The sequence below is a fragment of the Xylocopa sonorina genome, chromosome 9, assembly GCF_050948175.1.
Source record: "Xylocopa sonorina isolate GNS202 chromosome 9, iyXylSono1_principal, whole genome shotgun sequence".
Lineage (NCBI taxonomy): Eukaryota > Metazoa > Arthropoda > Insecta > Hymenoptera > Apidae > Xylocopa > Xylocopa sonorina.
In genome coordinates, this window is record NC_135201.1 from 9,132,800 (window position 1) to 9,153,312 (window position 20,513).

Here is a 20,513-nt window from a genome sequence, read left to right on the forward strand (position 1 = left end):
ACATATTAAAATAACTTTTAAAATACAATTCTGTATTACAAAAAATAAATCCTAACATTATTCTCTTGTATAAAATTTACTAATTATGCATTTTTAATTCAACTATGTATAAAATTTAAATTTACAGTAGAAAAAAGTAACAAAAAAAGCTCAATATTCTATATACATATGTATCTATGTGTATAAACAAATGGTAGTTTTATATATATATACTTTAATTAAATGAGGTGGCTAGTCCTATGAAAAAAAAAAAAAGAAAATATATAAAAAGTAAAACATTTTTGATCATCATTCAACTGTAACTTAATTAATGGTTTTATCATTTAATTTTAGATAGGAGCGCAGGATCACATTTAAAGGAATGAGTTTCCTTTTTTATCGTTGATGGCACAACTTTCGACTTTTGTGTGTACATATATTGTACCACTTCATCGCAACCGCCTCTTACGACTAGTATTAGACAGAAGCACAAGTTGTATGTAACTATGTCCTTCCCGCATGTTTATCAATCTAAAAATATCGAGGTATTTTATATGCATATGTAAGTGTGTGTTAAAATTTAAAAATGGTTACCATACCTATCTCTTTCCTGCTGCTGTATATGAACTCTGTCACCCTTTTGTAAGGAAGTTATTACACTCGTGTAGCAGGATACTTCTGTAGCTGATGGGGAAGAGGCTGTGGAACACTTTACAAGTTTTTGCGTTTTAGATTTACCCTCTGAACTTAATAATATCCAATAAGAATAATTTGTTGATTCACCAAAATAGAAGATCTGAAAAAAGGAAACATTTATGATCTGTTGTATTAATGTGAAGCATAAGTACATTAAATGCATAAAATTTCTTACCTGTGCAGAGATCATATATAAACCAGTTACAGTAACTTCTATAGATTTTTTGTTCTCTACTAGATGAAATTTATTTAAGCTGTACTGAGAGTCGTTTTTAGTGCTCTTTACCCATGGACCAATGTATACTGAAATGGAACGTATTTTAAAGTTACAATACATAATGTAATAATGTATATGTTACAGTGGTGTACCTGTGTCTGTTATATGTTGTTCAGGAACTGCTCCAACAAACGTAGCCACCAGTGGTACTAAATAAGATTGAACAATTCATTTTCTTATTTCTACATTCAATAATATTGCGATGCTACTTAAGCAAGAATGATAATGAACAAAACTTGCAACGCGGTATGCATCTAATTTACATTTAACACGGACTTTAGTTTTCTTATGATCGTACTTGTTAATTCTTTGCTACTCCATTATTATTCATATACGAGTTAAAATGAAGAGCCACATAAATCTATAATTGTTATATTGCGTGGAAATACATTAATAAGAAATGGAACGTTTACAATTATAATACAAATCTTCTTTGGTTAAAAAAACTCATGCTAACTGAATAATACTAAATACCCAATCGCCTGTGACTGCGTTTGGGCTGCCTTTTGTTCTTTCCCCGTTTTTTACCTCTGCCCTCGTCTCTTCTTGATCGCCCGGAACGGGGTTCTTTCCATATACCTAAATCGTCGTCATCGTAGTAATCATAATTCATAACATTGCGATTTAATTGCATCTCGTTTTCTGTTGCATTTTGTTTTTGTAACGCTGGCGCAGCTCTTGCAATGCGTAAATTAGTATTAGGCATGTTGTCTTCGTTATCTCCTAAATTCGTTAGTACCTTAGAAATTACGCTGTCGTTTGCATTGTCCGTACTAAAAACATTGCCGCTTAACGCGTGCTTTTCTTTGAAATTCCTTCCAGGATTTAAATACGGAATAACGGAATTGTAGACATATGAACCACCGTTACCCGCCTTTCGAATTCCATCCAAAATTTCGATGACCTTTGATATCGATGATACGTCTTCTAATAGTCGCTTTAAATTTTTATTCTCAACAAGTCTTTCAGACCTTCGAATCCAAGCTTGATTTAAATTACGATTTAGTTTATCATACTTGGCCATTAGTAACAATATATTTACGTTTACAGATTGCATCTGAAAAAAGGAGTAGAAAGTAATTCTGTTTTGTTTGAACACACTTGATCTGGTATGAGGAAAATGTTCCAAGAAGTTCTTCATTGTTACCTGTATTTGCAAAGCGTGCACTTCCTTCTTTAAGTGGGACAGTATAACAGTAAACATTATCGCTAAAAGAAAGAACACGATGGTGCGAGATCTTTGGAACATTTTTGAATTTTTCACGTTCGACACCGTCACTTTCATGTCCAAATTCCATTCAATTAAATTTGCCGCATTTTTCGACGGATTATCGACTTGAAGATCGATGTCGCTTTGAATGTGTTCCATTTTAATTTTCGTCGCCATCGATCCTCGTTACTTCGTGTATCGATCAATCGCAAAAAAATGCGCTATCGAGCAGCTTCGATATTGAAGATCACATCGTGCACACCCTGGAACACGCACTGCTTAACTTTCAAATCTTATTTTAAGGACAATCATTATTCGTTTATAATTTACAATCTTGTAATCTATGCAATTCAATACGCAACATTTCTATAAAAAGGAACAAAGTAGAAAGCTGTCTCACTTATCAGTTGATACCGACACAATCGGTAAGTTACTTTTCCATTCGACAGTCGCGAGTGCCATGTGCTCAAGTATTACTTCACAGGACTGCCAGTGAAAGGTTCACAAGAAAGTAACAGGAATAGAGTACAACACGTGGACCCTTCGTTATGCGATGGAGTTGCGTTAATACACGTATGTGTGTCGACGGTTTCAACACTAATACTAAACGATTGAAAAAAAAGCGGGAAAATATATATTGCGCCCTCAATTCGTCATGCAATCCAACTTCGCTGACTTGTATTTGTGCAATCTGCATGCAGATGTGTCAGCGGTAAGAAAGAAGGAAATGAATCCTTTTCGAGTATCCCTGTGGAATATGAGCTGTTCCTTTCATTACAATTGTCAGATATCATGCCTATACTAGTCTTTGAACAATGCGGTTCTTGTCTACTTAAAAAACGAATGAAGGTAGACATGCGAACGATCACCTCAATGTTGGACATTTTAATATCACCATTCACCATAGAAAATTCACCATCTCTCAGTGGAAAATTCCCCGGTAATTAAATAAAATTATTGAATGAGAAACAACAATTGTTGCATACCTGAGTGACATTTTTTTGATCGAATCAACAGCGACCACGAAAGCAACAGGTGTAGCGTCGCCGTTGGAGGTAGCGTCACCCTCTCCAGACCTGGCAGTGGACAACGCCGTCCTGTACCATCTTTTGTTTACCTAGCCAGCCCGTAACCGAAAGCGTCTCCGATCGTCACGACTCCGCTCGACCGGTTTGGCGGCTCTTCGTTTAAGCATTGCCAACATTTGCCTAGCAAGACACTATGGCTGACTTCCTTCCTCGCCTTTGTCAAGTTTCATCGGTTCTCCTTCGCTTTCTGCTTCGGCTTCTGCTTTTGCAAGGGCCAGCATATAATGACCAATTGCTATATAAAATTATATGGTAATTTTATCTAACTTCCTTCGTCTATCGGACCACGCATATAATTTGCGATATTTTTGATGTATATTCTTTAGAATCCTTTGTACATGTACTCCTGAGTGAGCATATTTATAGCTACGATGAGAAATCATGTTATTCTTTCGTTAGGATATTATCGGACTCCGTTTATGGAATCCGGGTTGTACTATTCAAGGGAAGAAAAGGAAGGAGTGGTCAATGTTTTACTCATAAGGAATTATATGTTCCAAAAGGATGCTATACGTTGTATTAAATCCTGAACCGATTCTGGAATTCGTTTTTACAGATGATTAATCCTGCTTTCATACAAAGCTTTCTTGGATCTCGAAAAGGGGTATATGTTCGGTTATTCCATCAAGGATACTCAATCGAATTCTTATTAGTAAGTAGAGTAACTTTCTTCTTACAATTTGACGATTGTGAGTCTTGATATTTAAGTTTCGTTTAATCAGGACAAATGAGAAAAGAGAACAGCGAAGAAAATAGTGCAGTATGTACACTTTTTCTATACTCTGCTTTCGCTTTGCCAGATGTTGCGGTACATTCATGCTGTAGACACGCGCAAGCCGTTCCATATTTAGTACTTAACTTTTTTGACTTTTTGCACTCGATCGCATGTTTTACTTCCGAGAATGTAGCATTCGATTTTCCCGCATAGGTCATCCTTTAAATACCGAGATTCAATTGCCGATCTGCTTTCATAGCCTTTACTAAATGGATGAATATGGATTTATCTGGAATACCTGCATAGTTAACAACAATTTTATTGCAGATTGAGAAAACAATTGATGTTACTATTGCCTACACATACATATATATACATATACCACGTACATAATACACCATGAATATTTAGAAATCAAGGAAACTTCATTCGTGCAAAATAAGATTGTAAATTAAACTGTAGGTAGAAATACTTTTACCTCATTACTTCGTTACGTTTCATTGCTCCTCAACACAATTAATTTTTTTTCTCATATTTCAAGTTGTTACCGCTCGCGCGTGCAAACGACGAGTAGGAAGTGACGAAATGAGGAGAAAGGGTGAATTAAATACATAATTGGCACGTACAAGTAGGCTCATCAGTCGTAAATTGATCCAGATGATACCTCGAATTTGGTCATCATCCTACACATGAACTGGAACACTCAATTATACACTTGAAACACGCATGCATTCTGCAATGGCTAATCAGAATTATAAACTAGTGGAATTCCTCATAATATTATTATTAAAAATGCAACGACGAAACGAACGTGTATAACGTGAGTAAAAATGACGAAGTCTTTTTAATGTTCTTGTGTAAATAACCCTTATATACTTGTAGAATTTAGCTTAACAACGAATCGATTCGATATTAAGTTATGGGAACGAAATTTGAATTATCTCACTGGATAAGATATTTACAGGTGATCCAAATATGCATGTACGTAGATATACGTTCCAAGCGTGTTTCAGAAATTACTTTCATTGATAATAATATTCGTTGAAATGAAACTTGCCCGAAGAAATTCCTTTGTCTCGGTTTTTACAGTACTCTTTTGCAGTAGGTAACAATTCCAGGAGTCATTAACACGAGTATCGAATTCGACGTTCCTGGATCATTGAAAGAGCCTCGAAATCGGATCTGCTTGGTTTGAACAACAACATAGCATCCGTCGACAGAGTCAACGATAAAATTCCACGTCGTATAATTTTTCGTGGAACATATGTGCCGTATGGGAAAACATCTCAGCTCGTAGGCGTTCGATCATTCTCGTTCCGTGAAAATAATTAGCGTAATATTATTAGAGTTTGCAAGATGTGCACTTAATGAAGCTTTTAGGTATAAAATTGGTTCATAATATTGCAATTATTCTCTCGTACAGTTGAAGATTGTATAAACCGAAATTCGAGAGATCTGTTATATAATTTAGTAATCAGTAATGAAATATCAGCAATTGATTAGAATCATTTCATGGTACTGTTCGTACTGTTGAAACTTTATTAGAACTTATTTTACAATTTCAATCTTCGTGATATTGTTTAATTATAGAATTCAACTTAATTCGGATCTTTGTACAGTCTGTTGAATTCTAGCGCTTTGTGTGTACCTATGCAAGCGCAGATCGACGACCGTCCAATATAAAATGGACGATCTCTCTCGCTCTTTCTTGTGCCATCGTTCCTTATTGGTCAGCTGCGTTCGTGTTAGTATCACACGAGATATCACAACTCAAGAAACTGTCTGTACATAATTCTAGTTAAAGTTTATTAATATTTTAAATATCATTAGATATAAAATTAAACGTCGTATACTCTAGACAAGGGAAAATAGTATGTAGTGGAAACATCATCTCAAGCCAACCGGTAAATTTAATTAACTTTTCAATAACACGTACTCGCTTTGATTGTCTACAATAAAATACAGTTATTGTATATCGATAAATTAACTAAAAAAAATAATATTGATTTAACGTAGAAAGCACGAGAGATGGAAGCTACGCCTCTCTGCGGATCACACACCACTGGCAATGAGATTCAGTGGACCTGCCACGACAAACTCGAACGCGTTCCACTCCCGTTCTATTTAGTTAGTATCGCCAGATCTGTCGGGCACGCTGGTGTGTTTCTTCTTCTTCTTCATCTGTACATTCTTGATACTGCAGCCTCTGTGCTCCACAAACCAAACAAGCTCTGAAGTCTTCCACTACGTTCACAAGTTAACAGAGAATCAGTTTCATTCAATTTAATTGAAAAAATTAACGTTATCAATTGATCAAATAGAAAGATGAATATAATTTCTATACCATTAGGTGATTTCTTACATTTTATTGTCCGTCGAAAGCAATAAGAGGAACGCTGAACACTTGAGATTTTCGAAGAGACAGATCCTATAGAGAAAAAGAAAGTACAAGAAATAAAAGGGAGAAACAAAGATAGAGACAAAGAAAAGAAGCGAGGAAGAGAGGAAGGAAGGAAGAATTGAGTCTTTACTACTCACTCGTTTACGGTCTTTCTCATCTGGAGGGGAAAAACCCGTTGGGCAGGTTTTAAAGAGGACCGGGACTTGGATAGGTGAGCCATTTAATGTCGTACATTATCATTGTAAGTCCTTGAACAATCGTGGAATCAACCGGACCACGGATAATTCAATTTCAAAACATACGTATAAAAAAGAGTGTGTTGAAACAATTATCTCAATGGGCTATCAAGACTAGTGTCTTTGATTCGAAAGTGTTATTTTTAACATTATGTAAGGCAGTTAAAGCGATAATATGTTAATGGAAATGAAATGACTCGATGATACCGCGAGACGAAGTTTAAGAAGCCTTCTAGACATGGATGTAAATCAATCCCAATGAATGATAAAAGATTATACAAGGAAAAAGCACAGAGTGTTAGTGATAGTGTAATATAAAGAGTCAACAGTGACTCAAATATTTAGTAAGTAACTTGAAACGTCTTGTGAGTGCAGATTTTTTTCCCATAATGACTTCTGTATTTCTCGAAGAGGAACCGAAAGTAATGAAAAAGAAGCAAAGGCTGATAAACGATGTCCACGTGAAGGATGATACACGATCCTTTCTTAGCTTTTCCAGGGAAAATCTGAGTATCTCCCAGTCTGACCTTGAACAGGGTTTCAAAAAACAACGTTTCCGGCCAAACAGAAATACGATTCTAAGCTCAACGGCTCTTTTCATTGCTCTTCTTTGCTTAAGTCTTGAAACCTGGAACTTTTATTGCTCGGCAGTAAATGTACGAGAAATCGAAGAGTTGAAACAAAGCGTGGAGAGTTTGAAGCATCGTTCCTTGGAGGAGGATCTCTTGGACGGGTTAAAAGCCTTTGAACAACAGGTAATAGTTTCTTCGTGTCCTGGTCTTTTAAATAATTCCAATGGTCAGGATTGAGTGTCACGTAGCAGCAGTGTTACTCGGATATCACGAACTGTAATTTGATCGCAGTTCCATTTTTTGTCTGTACGTTCTGAGGGCAGTTCAAAGCTCTTAAAATGTTTTCAATTCTACGGCTCCAGTTACGGCGGATGACAAACATCAACGAAATTCTAAACAATTAGATAATGCACTTGGAAATATCAGCGAAGGCATAGAAAGTTTTATCTGTAAAAAAAGTTCTATCAACTCTGCTATTGTTATTATACACATTTCGCTCTCCCTGTTCATGCGCGTTTGTAAGTGTGGATATTCTACTTAAAAAATCAGATTACCAAATAAGTAAATTACTCTATATCTACTATATTATATCTTCTGCAAGAAATTATCGGGTTGTATGTCAAGAATTTACCGGCGCGAAGCGAACTGCCGTTTAATGAAATCGGGTTATCGGTGTTGGATAACATTAGATATAATTATATAATTTTACGTAAAATTGAGTACTTGCGAAACTTATTACAAAACGGACCTCTTAAACTTATAATAAACATTTCTATTATAAGAATTTTTCTTTATTAAATTAAATATATAGATAAATACATATACTTATGATGTATTATTACATTTTGAGAAACTTTAATAAATTTAACGACTAATAGACCTTGTCTTGTTTGCAGCTGTTTGCTGAAGAATCTACCGATGAAGACCTAGAAGAGGCAGATCCGGACAACGCGGATTACGACTCTAATTACACTGACGATGAGGATGACGATGACTATGATGACAGTGTTTTTTCTACGCACGGTTATCCGATAGATTATCACAGCATGCCAAAGTTTGGATCGAAACCTTCCGATTTTCCGGAATTTTCGTCCACGATCACCCCGGTGCCCACTCCACCCGAACCGGAACCCAGTCCAGATAAAGCAATCATCGAATTATTAGCAGCAGTGCATAAGATTGAAACAAAGCTTGGCCAACAATTGAAAAAGAATGATAAGAACGCGGATCAAGATCACGACGAGAAGAAAGTCGTGCAAGGCAAACTGGAACATGAGAAGAATGATACTAAATGGAAGCGTAAACGGTCAATCGACGAAGAAAATCATGAGACGAACAAAAGACTGTCCTTGAATCGGCGCTTCTTCAAGAATAAGACGAAAAGAATGACTGGTTTTGGTTCTAAATCCAGTTCTCGGAAGACTTTGGAGAATACAAGTGACGAGCAAAACATGTTAGTTGCAATCTTTTATATAGAAAGCAAACAATAGAATACAAAAAAATTAAATGTTAAGAATTATTAGAAATTTAAAGGATTTGAGAAACAGTGAGAGAGTATCGTTATCCATATAGATTCAATAGAGAATGAAAGGAGGACATAATTAAAACATTTTCTTCATTTACAGATCTGCTACGGTGTCTCCTAAATATCCACCGAAAAAGTACATCCACGCGGATGACGCAAAATCTGATGTACAGAATAAGTCGAAACCCCCTAAAAATATTCCTCGTAAATTTAGAAGGAATGGTAGCCACTGTCAAAAAAAAGTGGTTGCTATCCATTACGGTGGAAATAGAACTATGCACTCAGAGGAAGATAACTATAGTGGAAATGGAAAAATACGTCATGGGAGTAGCATCTTCAAGGCATGGGAAATCAGTGAATGGGCGCGTGAGTGTCATATGAAGGAACATTTCGGTATGGCCAGTAACGGAACCATTACGATTAAAGTAGCAGGATTATATTTGGTTTACGCGCAGATTCATTATCATGACAATCAAAGCGAGGTCGGGTTTCATCTCCAAGTGAATGGCCAGAGCATAATGCAATGCATGGTGGGTTGTACATATTATATCGTATCTGGAAAAAGTAGCTTCTTATACATGCGTCATATTAATACATACGCGTGATAAAATAATGTTCTTTTAGATCAACAATTTGCAGCAACAACGACACATTAGTCAGACCTGTTCTTCGACTCAGCTGACATACCTTCGAGAGAATGATCGTTTAGTTTTGAAGGAAGTCGGTTCGCCAAGATACGCTATTTTTGATAAAGAGAAGAGCTTCTTCGGGCTAATAAAACTTGGAGACCTACCATGTGCTAATATCCCAGACAACTAGCAATTGGCACGCCAGTGACATCGGGTGGAACGAATTCCGGGGCAGAACTGTGCTAAGACAGTGCTCCTACTCAGCTTTCGTAACGGCACAGTCTTTGCATTGGGGCGACACTCGTGTCACGGTACTATTAAAGCATCGCGATATAGCACAGGAGCTACACCGTCGTGGCAATGACACTATCAGCTCACCATAGTGACACGCGTGGTAGTGGCGTAGGCTGACATTTGCTAATGGGGAAGCTGTTTCAACACTACGGCTACGGATCTGCTGACACTCCTCGAAAGTGCCACTACAGTGCCGGTATAGTGTCGCTACCATCTTACCGTGTGTTGTCTGGGATGTTTTAGTTTTTGCTCTAATCGTCAATTTTTTTTTACAAAAAGTAGTCCAAAGAAAGTGAGAGTGTAAGTAAAAATACCAGTTGGTGTGCAAGTACGAGTGAAAAGTTTGAGAGTAAATTATGTTATATATTTAAGTCACATAAAGTATCACAGACCAACCTCTTCTCGCAGTACAATGTAGCACGGCGACTGCCGATTGGAATCAAATCTCCAGGAGAATCCATGAGGTCGACAATGAAATTCGGCTTCAGTAACTTCGTTGGAAAAACGGATCGAGGATGATGTTCAAGAACTAAATCCTTGCTCATCAAACTATTTGTTTCAGAAGGATTTTGATGTAAAGGTTCATACACTGACATAAATTCCGGACACGTCATATCTTTGTGCAGATAAGAGTGAAAAGTATCTTCCTCGAGTGGGGACTTTGTCTAGTAAAAGTATTGCCTAAGCTAAGTAATATGATAGCGCTCGATGCGGAAATGATGAATGAAACAGAAATCCAAGATCCTCTACCTCTGGCACAGCTATCTCGATCCAAGCTTTCCCATACTGTCCTCGTACCAACGCGGCTGGTAAATGTACTCTGTCAGCAATTACTTTGAAAAGCAATGCTCTTTCAAAATAGGAACCAACTCGTAGCATTCCCAAAGGAATAACGCTCGTCTCTATGCTGGCCTTGATTTTTTTCAAGTGAATCTCCAACTGGTGATCCATACATCTGACAAGAGGATCCGGCCCTGACATTTGGTGGACAACAAACGTGGCTAACATTTTTGCGCGCGATGCAACATTGTTAATATTTAACAATTCTTTAGTCGTTTTTGTTACCCTGTGATGCATTGTGAAATACATTTCAGTTACCCGATTTGTATAATATAGCACAATTAATGATTAAGAATAATTTACTTACACACTTTTCGACTCTGCTGCAATTAATTTCGATTTAAATAATTCTATACAATCGTAGAGACACGGATCGCATTGAAGACGATCGTATTTCGAATCCTTTGTTAAATTTAGTATTTCAGTAGATAAGAAGACGCCGGTAGCATCGATAGAAGCTGTGCTTGATTGTTTCGAACCTAAGAGGCATATTCCAAAACGTAATCAATGATACAAGTGAAAGATAATAAGTAAGTAGTATTCTGCACCTTCAGAATTCAATTTGTAAAAAGAATGATTCTTTTGGATGCTTGATGGACGAGGTCGAATACAATTCACCACGTAGATAGGTTCTAGAGGGCAGAATTTGAATCGAAAGATATCGTCCAAGATAGGAAACCTAATTGAAGTATATAAAAAATGAAAACAGAATAAGAAGAATAGGAAATTCTAGCGAACTCTCATAAAAATACAGGTGGAGTTCTATTTAAATCAGACGGTCGTACGAGCAAACATTTCTGCGAAGTACATAAAATCCATCACGAGTGATATCATGCAAGGAAAGTCGTCCAGTGAAAGCAAACTTGATTGGCAGATGAGAATTAAACAGGGCCTCTATACACGTGTCCCAAGAAGGAACAACTCCTGAGGTTGAGCGGTTCTTCAGCATACTGTAATCATCGTTGTTCGTAAGTTTTATCGCCGGAAATCTTCTCTCAGGAAAGTTTCAATTTCAGTTCAAGCCTAACTAATGCAAATATCTAGTTGAGACGAACGCGTCTGCCAGAACCGGATCCGCGCATAATAATTGGATCAGTTGAGCGGCTGCATTCCTTATTGGTATCGATTTGACGTCACATAGAAGATTATGTAATCTGCTTGGACCCTTTGCTTTTAGAAATTCCAGCCGTCCGCTCTTCTCCACGCATAAGGCGGACAGCACTTTGCAACATGCAATTTTCAAGTCGTTCATAGACACACAGCTCAACTAATGAATAAGACTGAGTGGTAATTGATCTAATTTTACAACCTAAGATTAAATTTATCAGCTTGTATAAGTTTCATAATTATACTTCGAACGATGCACAGAGAGCGTCGATTACATCTATGTTTATTATAGCATGTTTCAAAGCGTGATTTCTTGCAATGGTATCAAGGCATTCTACAGCTCCAACCAAGGTCTCCACAGGTACTTTTCCCGCTGTGTGTTTCATTAACCCTAACAAATAATTCTGAAAGCGATTATATTATTTAAATATATTTTCTGGAGATAAATAATCTTTGGATAGTGGACGGACAAATACTACCTGGAATCGAATATCCAACAAGCTTTGACAATTCTTCTCGTCGCACTTTAATAATTGATTCAACGCAAACAATGCCGCTTGTCTCGTGGACCACTTAAAATTTTCATTTTTCAAAACATCTGAAATGATGCGAGTCATGAATTAATATAGATCCTAGAAGATCCTAGAAGATATTGGTAGTATCAATGATATGTACCAAAGACATTTCTAACGCAATTGCTCGCAGTTAGATACTTGGCGGCTTCGTTATATAAAGTCATCATACCGATCCCGTGGCAACCAATTTCGCACACATCAGCTTGCACGTTGGTCTTTAACGTGTGCAGCAAATAATTGACCATCCCGTACGTATACAGCGCCTTTCCATTAAATATATCAGTATTGACAAATCAAACGAAGTATCAAACCATGTGGATCCTTAAGTATTACTTTTCTACCCCTGTTCGTGTGTGATAAACGAACAGCCACGTCCAAAGCTTGCTTGAAAAGCTTCGAGTTTGATGCGTCTTCTATATACTTCAAAATTTGCTTAATACCACCGATATCGTCGAGTAATTCAACCGTGATGTCATTGTCACAGGCCAAACAGAGAATCTTGAGAACATCCGGGTGGATATCTTCCCATTCAGTATTCTAAATTGTCAAACATGCAAGTAGGTAAATAAGTATAGATTTCCATAAAGTTACAGAGTTATCATTGTTGTGATTTTCAAATGACAAGCTGATGCCATCAAGTGATGTCAATAATAATAATTCTAGAACTAAATTAACAATACATATCTTACATCCAATAATTTTAATAAAGCTTGAAGACCGTTTGTTCGCCGGAAATGATCTTGCAAACGATCATCCTTACTTCTGTGCATTAAATCGGTGACTACATTAAGTGCAAGTCTTTGAATTTCGGGATAATCCGAACTAAAAAGCTCATACACAAGTCCCAAATTGAAGTTCTGAAAATTGCGAAGTATTTCAAAATGTAATCGCGTAAACTTTCTGGAACACGTTGTTTCACTTCTCGTCTTAATGAACCTTGGCTTTGATTATCTCTTTCGCTCCTGAAAGATCTTGCAATAGATTATACACAATTTGTATGGTATTGTTCTTTACGTCAGGATCCGGTGATTGAAGTCTTTCGAACAGAAAATTCATATCTGGACATTCCTTTAATAATTGCGCTGCTCCAGATATATCATTGGACACTTGTGCTAGGATCGAGGACGAAAATTCTTGCATGAAGCTATCCTTTTCATTGCGCAGTATTTTGGCGAAGTGAGGGATATAATAATGCGAGTCCAACAGGAAGTTGCGAACATTAGGAATGGTTACCATCTCAGTCAGCAGCTTTGCGGCGAATCTGATTTCATTATTATTGTTCAAATTATAAAAATGATCATTTTCTTGTATAATGTATCTATGTGCATTAGTGTGTGTATACCTTCGAGTAAATAAGTCCTCGTGTGTAACTAATGGAATCACATTATCCACGATATGAAGATCAAACAGAGTCTCTTGGTTTCTTGAGGATTTGCTGGCAAACTTTGCTAGAGCGGCGGCTGCAGCTAACAAGATAGGTTTCTCTTGACAATTCAACAACAATATTGCTGTTCCAGGATATTTCACTTCTAAATGAAGAGGATCGAACTGGTCTTTCGTATGCTGTTCACGATCTAATCTCTCCCGATCTTGGCCATCGGAGACACACTTTTACATACAAATTTTCTTTGATTATACATGTAGTATATATAACGTACTTTTTACAACACAAAATAGAAAAAATAAAATGTACGTATTTGGATTTGTTTCTCACTTTTGGACGTTTTGGTCCCATGTTTTTTTTATATTAGATTTGAAATTAAATAATAATAGTATTTATAAAATTCCAGAATGGGCATGCATAATGGTATCTAATTAAATAAGATGTATGGAACGAATATTGCTACTAATTGCTCAGACACTGTTTGCACTTTAATTATAAAATCTGAATACTTATAAACAGTTATACATACATATACGCAACTATACCAGTGCTAGTAACATTTTTCAATGCGGAATAAAAATCTTGAACGGTAAAAAAATATAAACATCGTCGCAAGATATCGTAACATTAGATGTGTACGATTTTAGAACTTATCTAAAAACTTGCTAGTATCAAAATCGCGCCATCGACAGTAATGAGATCGATTCAACTACAACTATACATTTCCTCTAATAATACTATTAAAAAAATTGGTGTACATAAATAGATATACTGTTAATACATGTTACACATGTAAAATTTCGCTATTAGATTTGTTCCAACAGTTAAAAAAATATATTTCTAACATCGTAAGATTATATTAGAGTTTATGCGTAAAATATAATCAGATTTTTTCCCAGAAAACGACGCGTGCCAAAATGGTAATATATACACGGCGCAAGTCGGTTTCTGTAAAAAAATTAATCTTACATATTCTGCGTATATAAATTTTGTCGTAGATACTTATGTATTAAAAATTAACATAAGTATAAAAATGCACAACATAAGTATACTATATCGATATGTACAATGTTACATGAACGTAGCAACTGCGTTGCCGTGGACGGATGAGGTGCATTTAGCCGGATCTTACAATTACAATACCAACTTCAGTCGTTTATAAATCTTGTTAGTTGTCTTCTTCCCTTACAGAATGTTTGTTACCGTTAAAATATTTCTATACTTGAACGTAACTTCTGGTATCTACACGAACACATGTGATTTAAAATTAATTATATACTTTTGATTTCAGACGCCTCTCATATATTCAAGTTTTTCTGTAAAGTAGGAAATGAACGAGGCGAGAAGGATGTACAAGAAATATTATACAGCTGTTTGCGGAACACCTTGAACTATATGCGTCCTGCTTTTGCTTTTGGGCAACGAGGACTGGCTCGCAGCTTTAGTTAATCTGGCTTGTCCGTTTGGTGAGCTGGTAACGAATCCTTCTGAAGGTATGTCCTTCAACGAAATATTAGAATTGGTTCTCAGCGATGGAGTTGAGCTAAATTTCCGATTATGCGCTAACCGTTCCTGAAGTTTTGCCTCATTCTGTCGTGGTAGTCTGGATCTGACGGGTGGCGTGTCACGGTACTCGTAAACGTTCTCCTTCGAAGCACGAGTCATATTCTCGATTCCCTCCGAAGGTTCGTCGTCTCGTACCATCAGGATGTCCCCGTTATAGTAGTGGTCAGATTGTCTAGATATAGGGATAGTAAAAGAGAACAATAAAGGAAGTTACTACAGCTGAACATAACTGGTTAGCATTTAAAATAAACATAGAAGATATAGTAAGTTGATCTTGTAATAATATCATCACAGCTTCAATTTGTTTATGCCTAGCTAAAGAGTTACAGGGAAAGGGAAGAAATGCCTCCAGAACATATATGCGTGCAATGAAATGCATGCTTTGTCGTGTATGAAATGCCTGAATTACCTGCATATAATCTGGCAGCCTTTGTTTTGCTGCATGTATTACAAGCAACAGTAAAATTAACGAGCAGTTAAATTATTATTATTTACAGTAATTGTAAAACCAGAACCATCACCCTCAATGCTACACTACGAGATTAGATTAAATAATATAGTCAGACGGGTTTGGTTCTGTGTTTACCTTTTCTTACCTTTTGGCATTACGCCAAAGCATACAGCACACTACGGAAAGTACAATTAATAGCAGACACGCGGTTGAAACAGACCAGAAGGCAATTTGTAGAGGCTGTTTTGGCTCCCACCAATACTGTAATAACAATAATAATAGCAATAATGATAATAAATGGAGATAAGTTAATTGTTTAAGTCAAATATGAAACGTTGTTCTTACTTCAGTAACTGGTGGATACGTAGGCACCAAGCGGCCAATAACCGTTGGTAAGTAAACAGTCCAAAAAGCACTTTCAGTTTGTCGATAATTCAATAAAATTGAACTATTGAACGTAGTGTTAATATTCAGGTACTGTAGCTGTCCAGGCTTAGCAACATCAAAATGTAATCCTAAGATTTGCGATGGTGTAGGATTTCTAGACGAAAAATATGTATTCGTCCATTATATATATGAAAGTTACAACATAACTGTACTCCTGAAAAACGTACCCGTATGTTGCGAAATTTGCGTATGCTCGCATAAAAAAGTGGCTCATATTGCGATCATTATCCGTCCACATATCTCGCCTCAAGTTCCATTTCGAAGGGAAAAATTCTTGGAAAAAAATTATAGTTCGTAATTACGTACCGTAAAGTGAAAAACGTGCTGTTTTGCTTAAGAAATAGGTCTCGTTTATTTCATTCTTACCAACATCCATAAAAGGCGCTCCTGTTAGCCAAAGATGTTCGGTGTTGTGAGGAACTCTTCGCCACTGCGGTAATCTTAATGCTTCTACGGTTGTGTTTAGTACATACAAATACGTAGGCACACGCCTCTCTACCAATAACTTCGCAATCTTGTCGAAAGGAGCAACGTAATGGAAATCAGTCAGGAGCTGGAAATATACGCAATTGTGTGAATATAGAATTATAAAAATCCAATTTTACATATAGAATATGGGTACATACAACTTACATTAATATATTGATCACGAATATACGTTATGTTCTTTGGATCTGGCCAGTATGTATACATATATTTAATAGCTTCATAAACTCCTTGAGGATTAAGGGTGTAGTTGTACCGTAAAACAAGTTCCCAGATTTTTTGATCGAACATTTCTGGATCCATTATATATTGATTTCTGGCTAACGTTGCATTATTGTCTGTAATTTATAAATAAGTTAATAAGTTAAACAATATAATATCTACTTATGTCACGAAAATGTACGAAATTGTGAAAGACGTCAAACTATGTACATATAATGTATGCTGCTTCTTGAGTAGTTACGCCAGCCATGTATGCCAAGTTATATTTAAACTTGTGATTTTTTATACTTTCTTCAGGTGTATCTGTAAAGAAGTGCCAGTCTGATTCCACCCAATCTTCGTACCAAGTATCACGTGGCACTGTGTAATTGGTATCCAATACAGGAGCCCATGGAAACATTCCTACGTGCGGTTTAAATTCAGAATTACCCAACTCAAAGAATGATCTGCTATTCTTTAAGCACTGCACCAACTTCCAGCTGCTTTCTATACTGCAACCTAACATCTCTGCATATACTCTGGATGTATTCTGCGCTCTGTATTTGTCTATTATAACTGCCCAGTCAGCTAAAGCAGAACCTGACTGAGCTATCACTTTCGATACCATGTTTCTAGTTTTTGGTGCAACCATCAATAATCCAGCGCTTACTGCACCAGCACCAGGCCCAAAAAGAGTTATTGCATCACGGTTACCATTAAAAGCATTAATATTATCATACACCCATCTTAGTGCCATGGCCTGATCTAAAATTCCATAATTTCCAGGACTGTTCTCATCTCCTGTACTTAAAAATCCTAGTGCCCCTAATCGATAGTTGATAGAAACCACTACTACATTATAGAATGCAGCCAACATATGACCAGGAAATAAATTGCTGGCCCCATGGATAAATTCTCCACCATGAATGTAGAACATTACTGGGTATGGTTGAGCCAATCCAGATTCAATGGATGGAGTGAACACATTTAAATACAAACAATCTTCATCCACATCTCTTATTCCCTTGGTAGCACCGGTATACGAGCTTGGTTGAGGACAAGCTGGCCCCCAATCAACGGCCTGCATTAACTGCCAACCTGTATGAGGTCTAGGTGGCTTAAACCGACCCTCTTTTGTAGGTGGCATCGCATAAGGAATACCCAAAAACACGTTAACATGCTTGGTAACTCTTTCAATCGGCGAACTCCAAGGTTTATGCCTAGCTTGTGGATCATCGTATAAATACACTTTAAACCCTTGCACTTGTCCGTAAGTTGTCAGAACAGTTACATCTCTGGGTAAATTTTTAGAGTCTGCCCTCTCTTTCCCTTGAAGATCTTCTCGCCAGCCACCAAGCACCCCAGGCAGTGGAAGTCTTGCAGTCGTGTCCTTAACAATTACAATCCCTCGTTAAACGAACATTACACAGAGGAAACGATACAAATTTCACGATACCATAACTGTAACGAATTCAACCGTTCATTTTACTTTACCTCATAGCTCCTATCATTTAGCGGTTTAACGGGTCCTCTGTAAACAGGATCCAGGTAACTGGGACGATACCCATATCTCCTATCTTTGTATACGTAAGTATCGTTCGGAGGTATATATACTCCATCGCGGCTGTAGTACCGACTACCCAGGGATATTTGTTCCTGGCAGAACACCGTAATTGTCAGGAGGCATAGATAAAAACAAACGCGTCCAATCGATGAACACAGAGTACACGCGGCCATCTTGCCCGCGTGCCTATTGGTGATCAAGCGTGTACGAGCAGGTGTGGTCTATCGGTGTGTATGGGCACGTAGTAAAACGAGAAACTCGGTCTTCCAGGTAAACTCTCGTTGAAGCGGTGAAAAGCGAAAGCCTGTTACGAAAGGAAAATCCCGTAATCAAAGAAAAATACCGCTAGCACACGTACGTTCATTGATAGACCGTGCGGAAGGGGCATTATCGCCCGATTCCTTTTTCTCATTGCAATGCTATATACGGTTGAACGATCAGTATCATGACAATCACATTGCACACGTGCACTTACGAAATCGACGCCGATTACGAGCGGGCCAACACCCTGTGTATCTAGCTGGTCACATTTCTAAATTACGATCCTTTCTATCGCTTAAAAGACTCCGTACACCGAAATCCAGTTTTTTGTATGCTGTAACAATATAGTCGATGCATTATGAATCGTTACTTCATTAACATTTACGATAATTATAGAGATTTCATGAGTATATTCACAAGTACCATCAAATGGTAAATCTGCGATATGTATTTTTAAGTAAGGAGCAAGATCTGATCGAAACCGGGCTCACTGTGAGATCGAACTGCAAATATGCAATATTGGAGAAAGTAAATTTATTAGAAAAAATATTGTTTCCGACAGAAATACTGCTTACACCAGCGTCCCAAGAATACTGAGCGACAAAGCTACTCCCAACGTACAAACACGTCCCTACGATCGGCCGCCCACGCGTTAATAAACGTACTTGTTGCTGAAATGATTGACCAGCATGATCTACAGATCGGTATGATCATTACAGTACCTATACTGTTGCGTAGGTAAACTTGCGATACTTGTATTGTATATTCGTACAATTCGTATGCACCATGTATGTGCATGCATGCGTGTATGACTCATGTTATACTACAAAGTATTCGGGTTGATTACACTGGTCCGTACTATAACATATTTACTTTCGCTTATCGTAGAGCAATTTTACCTGAAATAGATTAGATTAGTGATGCTGATGAAGTATATATGTATGTTGTTTTATCGTAGGGGTATTACTTTTTTCGTTGTCTGTGTAATTTGTATACTCTCTCTCTCTCTCTCTCTCTCTTCCATCTTTCATGTTGCTAATACAAGCATTTTGCCACTGAACAACTCCCATCGATTAGGGTCGCACTTTGAGTTGCTCTTCATTTTCATATGGTCTTTATTAGGTATTTTGTAACAGCTATTATTTGCTCAGAAGTCAGTGGATGATACTTAGATGTGCTAGTCTCTCTGCAAATACTTTTGAAACAAATATTATTCTTTATTCAGAGGTACGTGTTCTGAGGCACACGACTAAACATGCGACAAAATAAGTTTTTTTTTTTATCCGCTGTCACCCGTTTTTCTTTTGCTCGTTTCATACAAGTTCTTCAATTTACAGTAATTGTTGGATTTATTATCCGTTCCCCGGTCGGCTTTACTTATATGACTGTACAGTCCCAGTAAAGAGCTTGTCTGGTTTAATTACGCTGGGTCGTTCTTTGTTGTCCTTTTGGAATCGTCACATTTGACACAATAAAACGACCTCTACGAGAATAAAAGTTAATACAAGCTGGATATCAATCAGAAATGAAAAAAAAAGGATATTTCTAAAAATCTTGATTTAAGAGGCACTGTAAGCATAAGTAGTTTCTTCTTATGGGGAAGGGCCAGCTGCATTCATTGATGTAATAAAAAATTTGTAATTACATTTAAAGCAACGAAGCTGTTCTACCTGTGACGTGACTTTTCGGCCCTCACTGTATAATACACGAGCTTCAAGAGTGTGTGATGGATGCAAATTTATTGAATGCAACATCAAGTCCATCATGACGTGGGCCAGGGCGACGACGCGGTGTTAGCGTAAAGTTCATTTAAACGAGCGCTATTACATATACTCGTTGTTCGTGTGCCGTCGTGCGTACATCCCTTTTTTGTGAGAACTTTAGTATTAAAATAGTCTTTTTGTGAACTCGTGGGAATAAGATCTGCCACGGCAAATTAGTAATTATCCCTTTTAATACTTACTGTCATTCTATGTATCGAGTCATTCCTACATCACCCACGCACCTAA

At 37.1% G+C, this 20,513-nt stretch overlaps 4 protein-coding genes across 7 annotated transcripts; 1 reads left to right on the forward strand and 3 right to left on the reverse strand.

Moving 5' to 3' along the window:
- Window positions 1–248: 248 nt before the first annotated feature.
- Window positions 249–3,275, reverse strand: LOC143427561 (uncharacterized). 3 transcript variants are annotated; one of them, XM_076901798.1, is made up of 8 exons: window positions 3,149–3,275; window positions 2,100–2,425; window positions 1,817–2,009; window positions 1,481–1,627; window positions 1,045–1,101; window positions 851–978; window positions 579–775; window positions 249–510 (listed from the first exon to the last, which is right to left on the reverse strand). In XM_076901798.1, the coding sequence occupies exons 2-8, from the start codon at window positions 2,337–2,339 to the stop codon at window positions 429–431; spliced, it is 1,044 nt and encodes a 347-aa protein (XP_076757913.1). In that variant the 5' UTR covers window positions 2,340–2,425; window positions 3,149–3,275; the 3' UTR covers window positions 249–428. The 3 variants fall into 3 exon arrangements, with proteins under 3 accessions (XP_076757913.1, XP_076757914.1, XP_076757912.1); XM_076901799.1 differs by having other exon boundaries at window positions 249–775; window positions 1,427–1,627; XM_076901797.1 differs by having other exon boundaries at window positions 1,427–2,009.
- A 2,719-nt stretch (window positions 3,276–5,994) lies between these two features.
- On the forward strand, window positions 5,995–9,630 carry Egr (TNF superfamily member 12 eiger). The gene is made up of 4 exons (XM_076901153.1): window positions 5,995–7,357; window positions 8,071–8,627; window positions 8,800–9,229; window positions 9,324–9,630. Exons 1-4 carry the CDS (start codon window positions 6,992–6,994, stop codon window positions 9,516–9,518), a joined length of 1,548 nt encoding a protein of 515 aa, XP_076757268.1. The 5' UTR covers window positions 5,995–6,991; the 3' UTR covers window positions 9,519–9,630.
- A 302-nt stretch (window positions 9,631–9,932) lies between these two features.
- LOC143427223 (armadillo repeat-containing protein 3) lies at window positions 9,933–13,879 on the reverse strand. Its single transcript, XM_076901154.1, has 14 exons — window positions 13,859–13,879; window positions 13,487–13,752; window positions 13,081–13,405; window positions 12,834–13,001; window positions 12,478–12,681; window positions 12,245–12,407; window positions 12,049–12,167; window positions 11,815–11,973; window positions 11,518–11,729; window positions 11,248–11,451; window positions 11,011–11,141; window positions 10,770–10,968; window positions 10,373–10,688; window positions 9,933–10,158 (listed from the first exon to the last, which is right to left on the reverse strand). Exons 1-14 carry the CDS (start codon window positions 13,877–13,879, stop codon window positions 9,982–9,984), a joined length of 2,664 nt encoding a protein of 887 aa, XP_076757269.1. The 3' UTR covers window positions 9,933–9,981.
- Window positions 13,880–13,945: 66 nt separating this feature from the next.
- Window positions 13,946–18,755, reverse strand: Gli (carboxyl ester lipase-like protein Gli). Of its 2 annotated transcripts, none has more exons than XM_076901771.1 (9): window positions 18,719–18,755; window positions 18,174–18,547; window positions 16,911–18,069; window positions 16,626–16,816; window positions 16,359–16,545; window positions 16,160–16,265; window positions 15,891–16,086; window positions 15,691–15,806; window positions 13,946–15,266 (listed from the first exon to the last, which is right to left on the reverse strand). In XM_076901771.1, the coding sequence occupies exons 2-9, from the start codon at window positions 18,414–18,416 to the stop codon at window positions 14,891–14,893; spliced, it is 2,574 nt and encodes an 857-aa protein (XP_076757886.1). In that variant the 5' UTR covers window positions 18,417–18,547; window positions 18,719–18,755; the 3' UTR covers window positions 13,946–14,890. The 2 variants fall into 2 exon arrangements, with proteins under 2 accessions (XP_076757886.1, XP_076757887.1); XM_076901772.1 differs by having other exon boundaries at window positions 15,132–15,266; window positions 15,681–15,806.
- Between the last annotated feature and the right edge of the window lie 1,758 nt (window positions 18,756–20,513).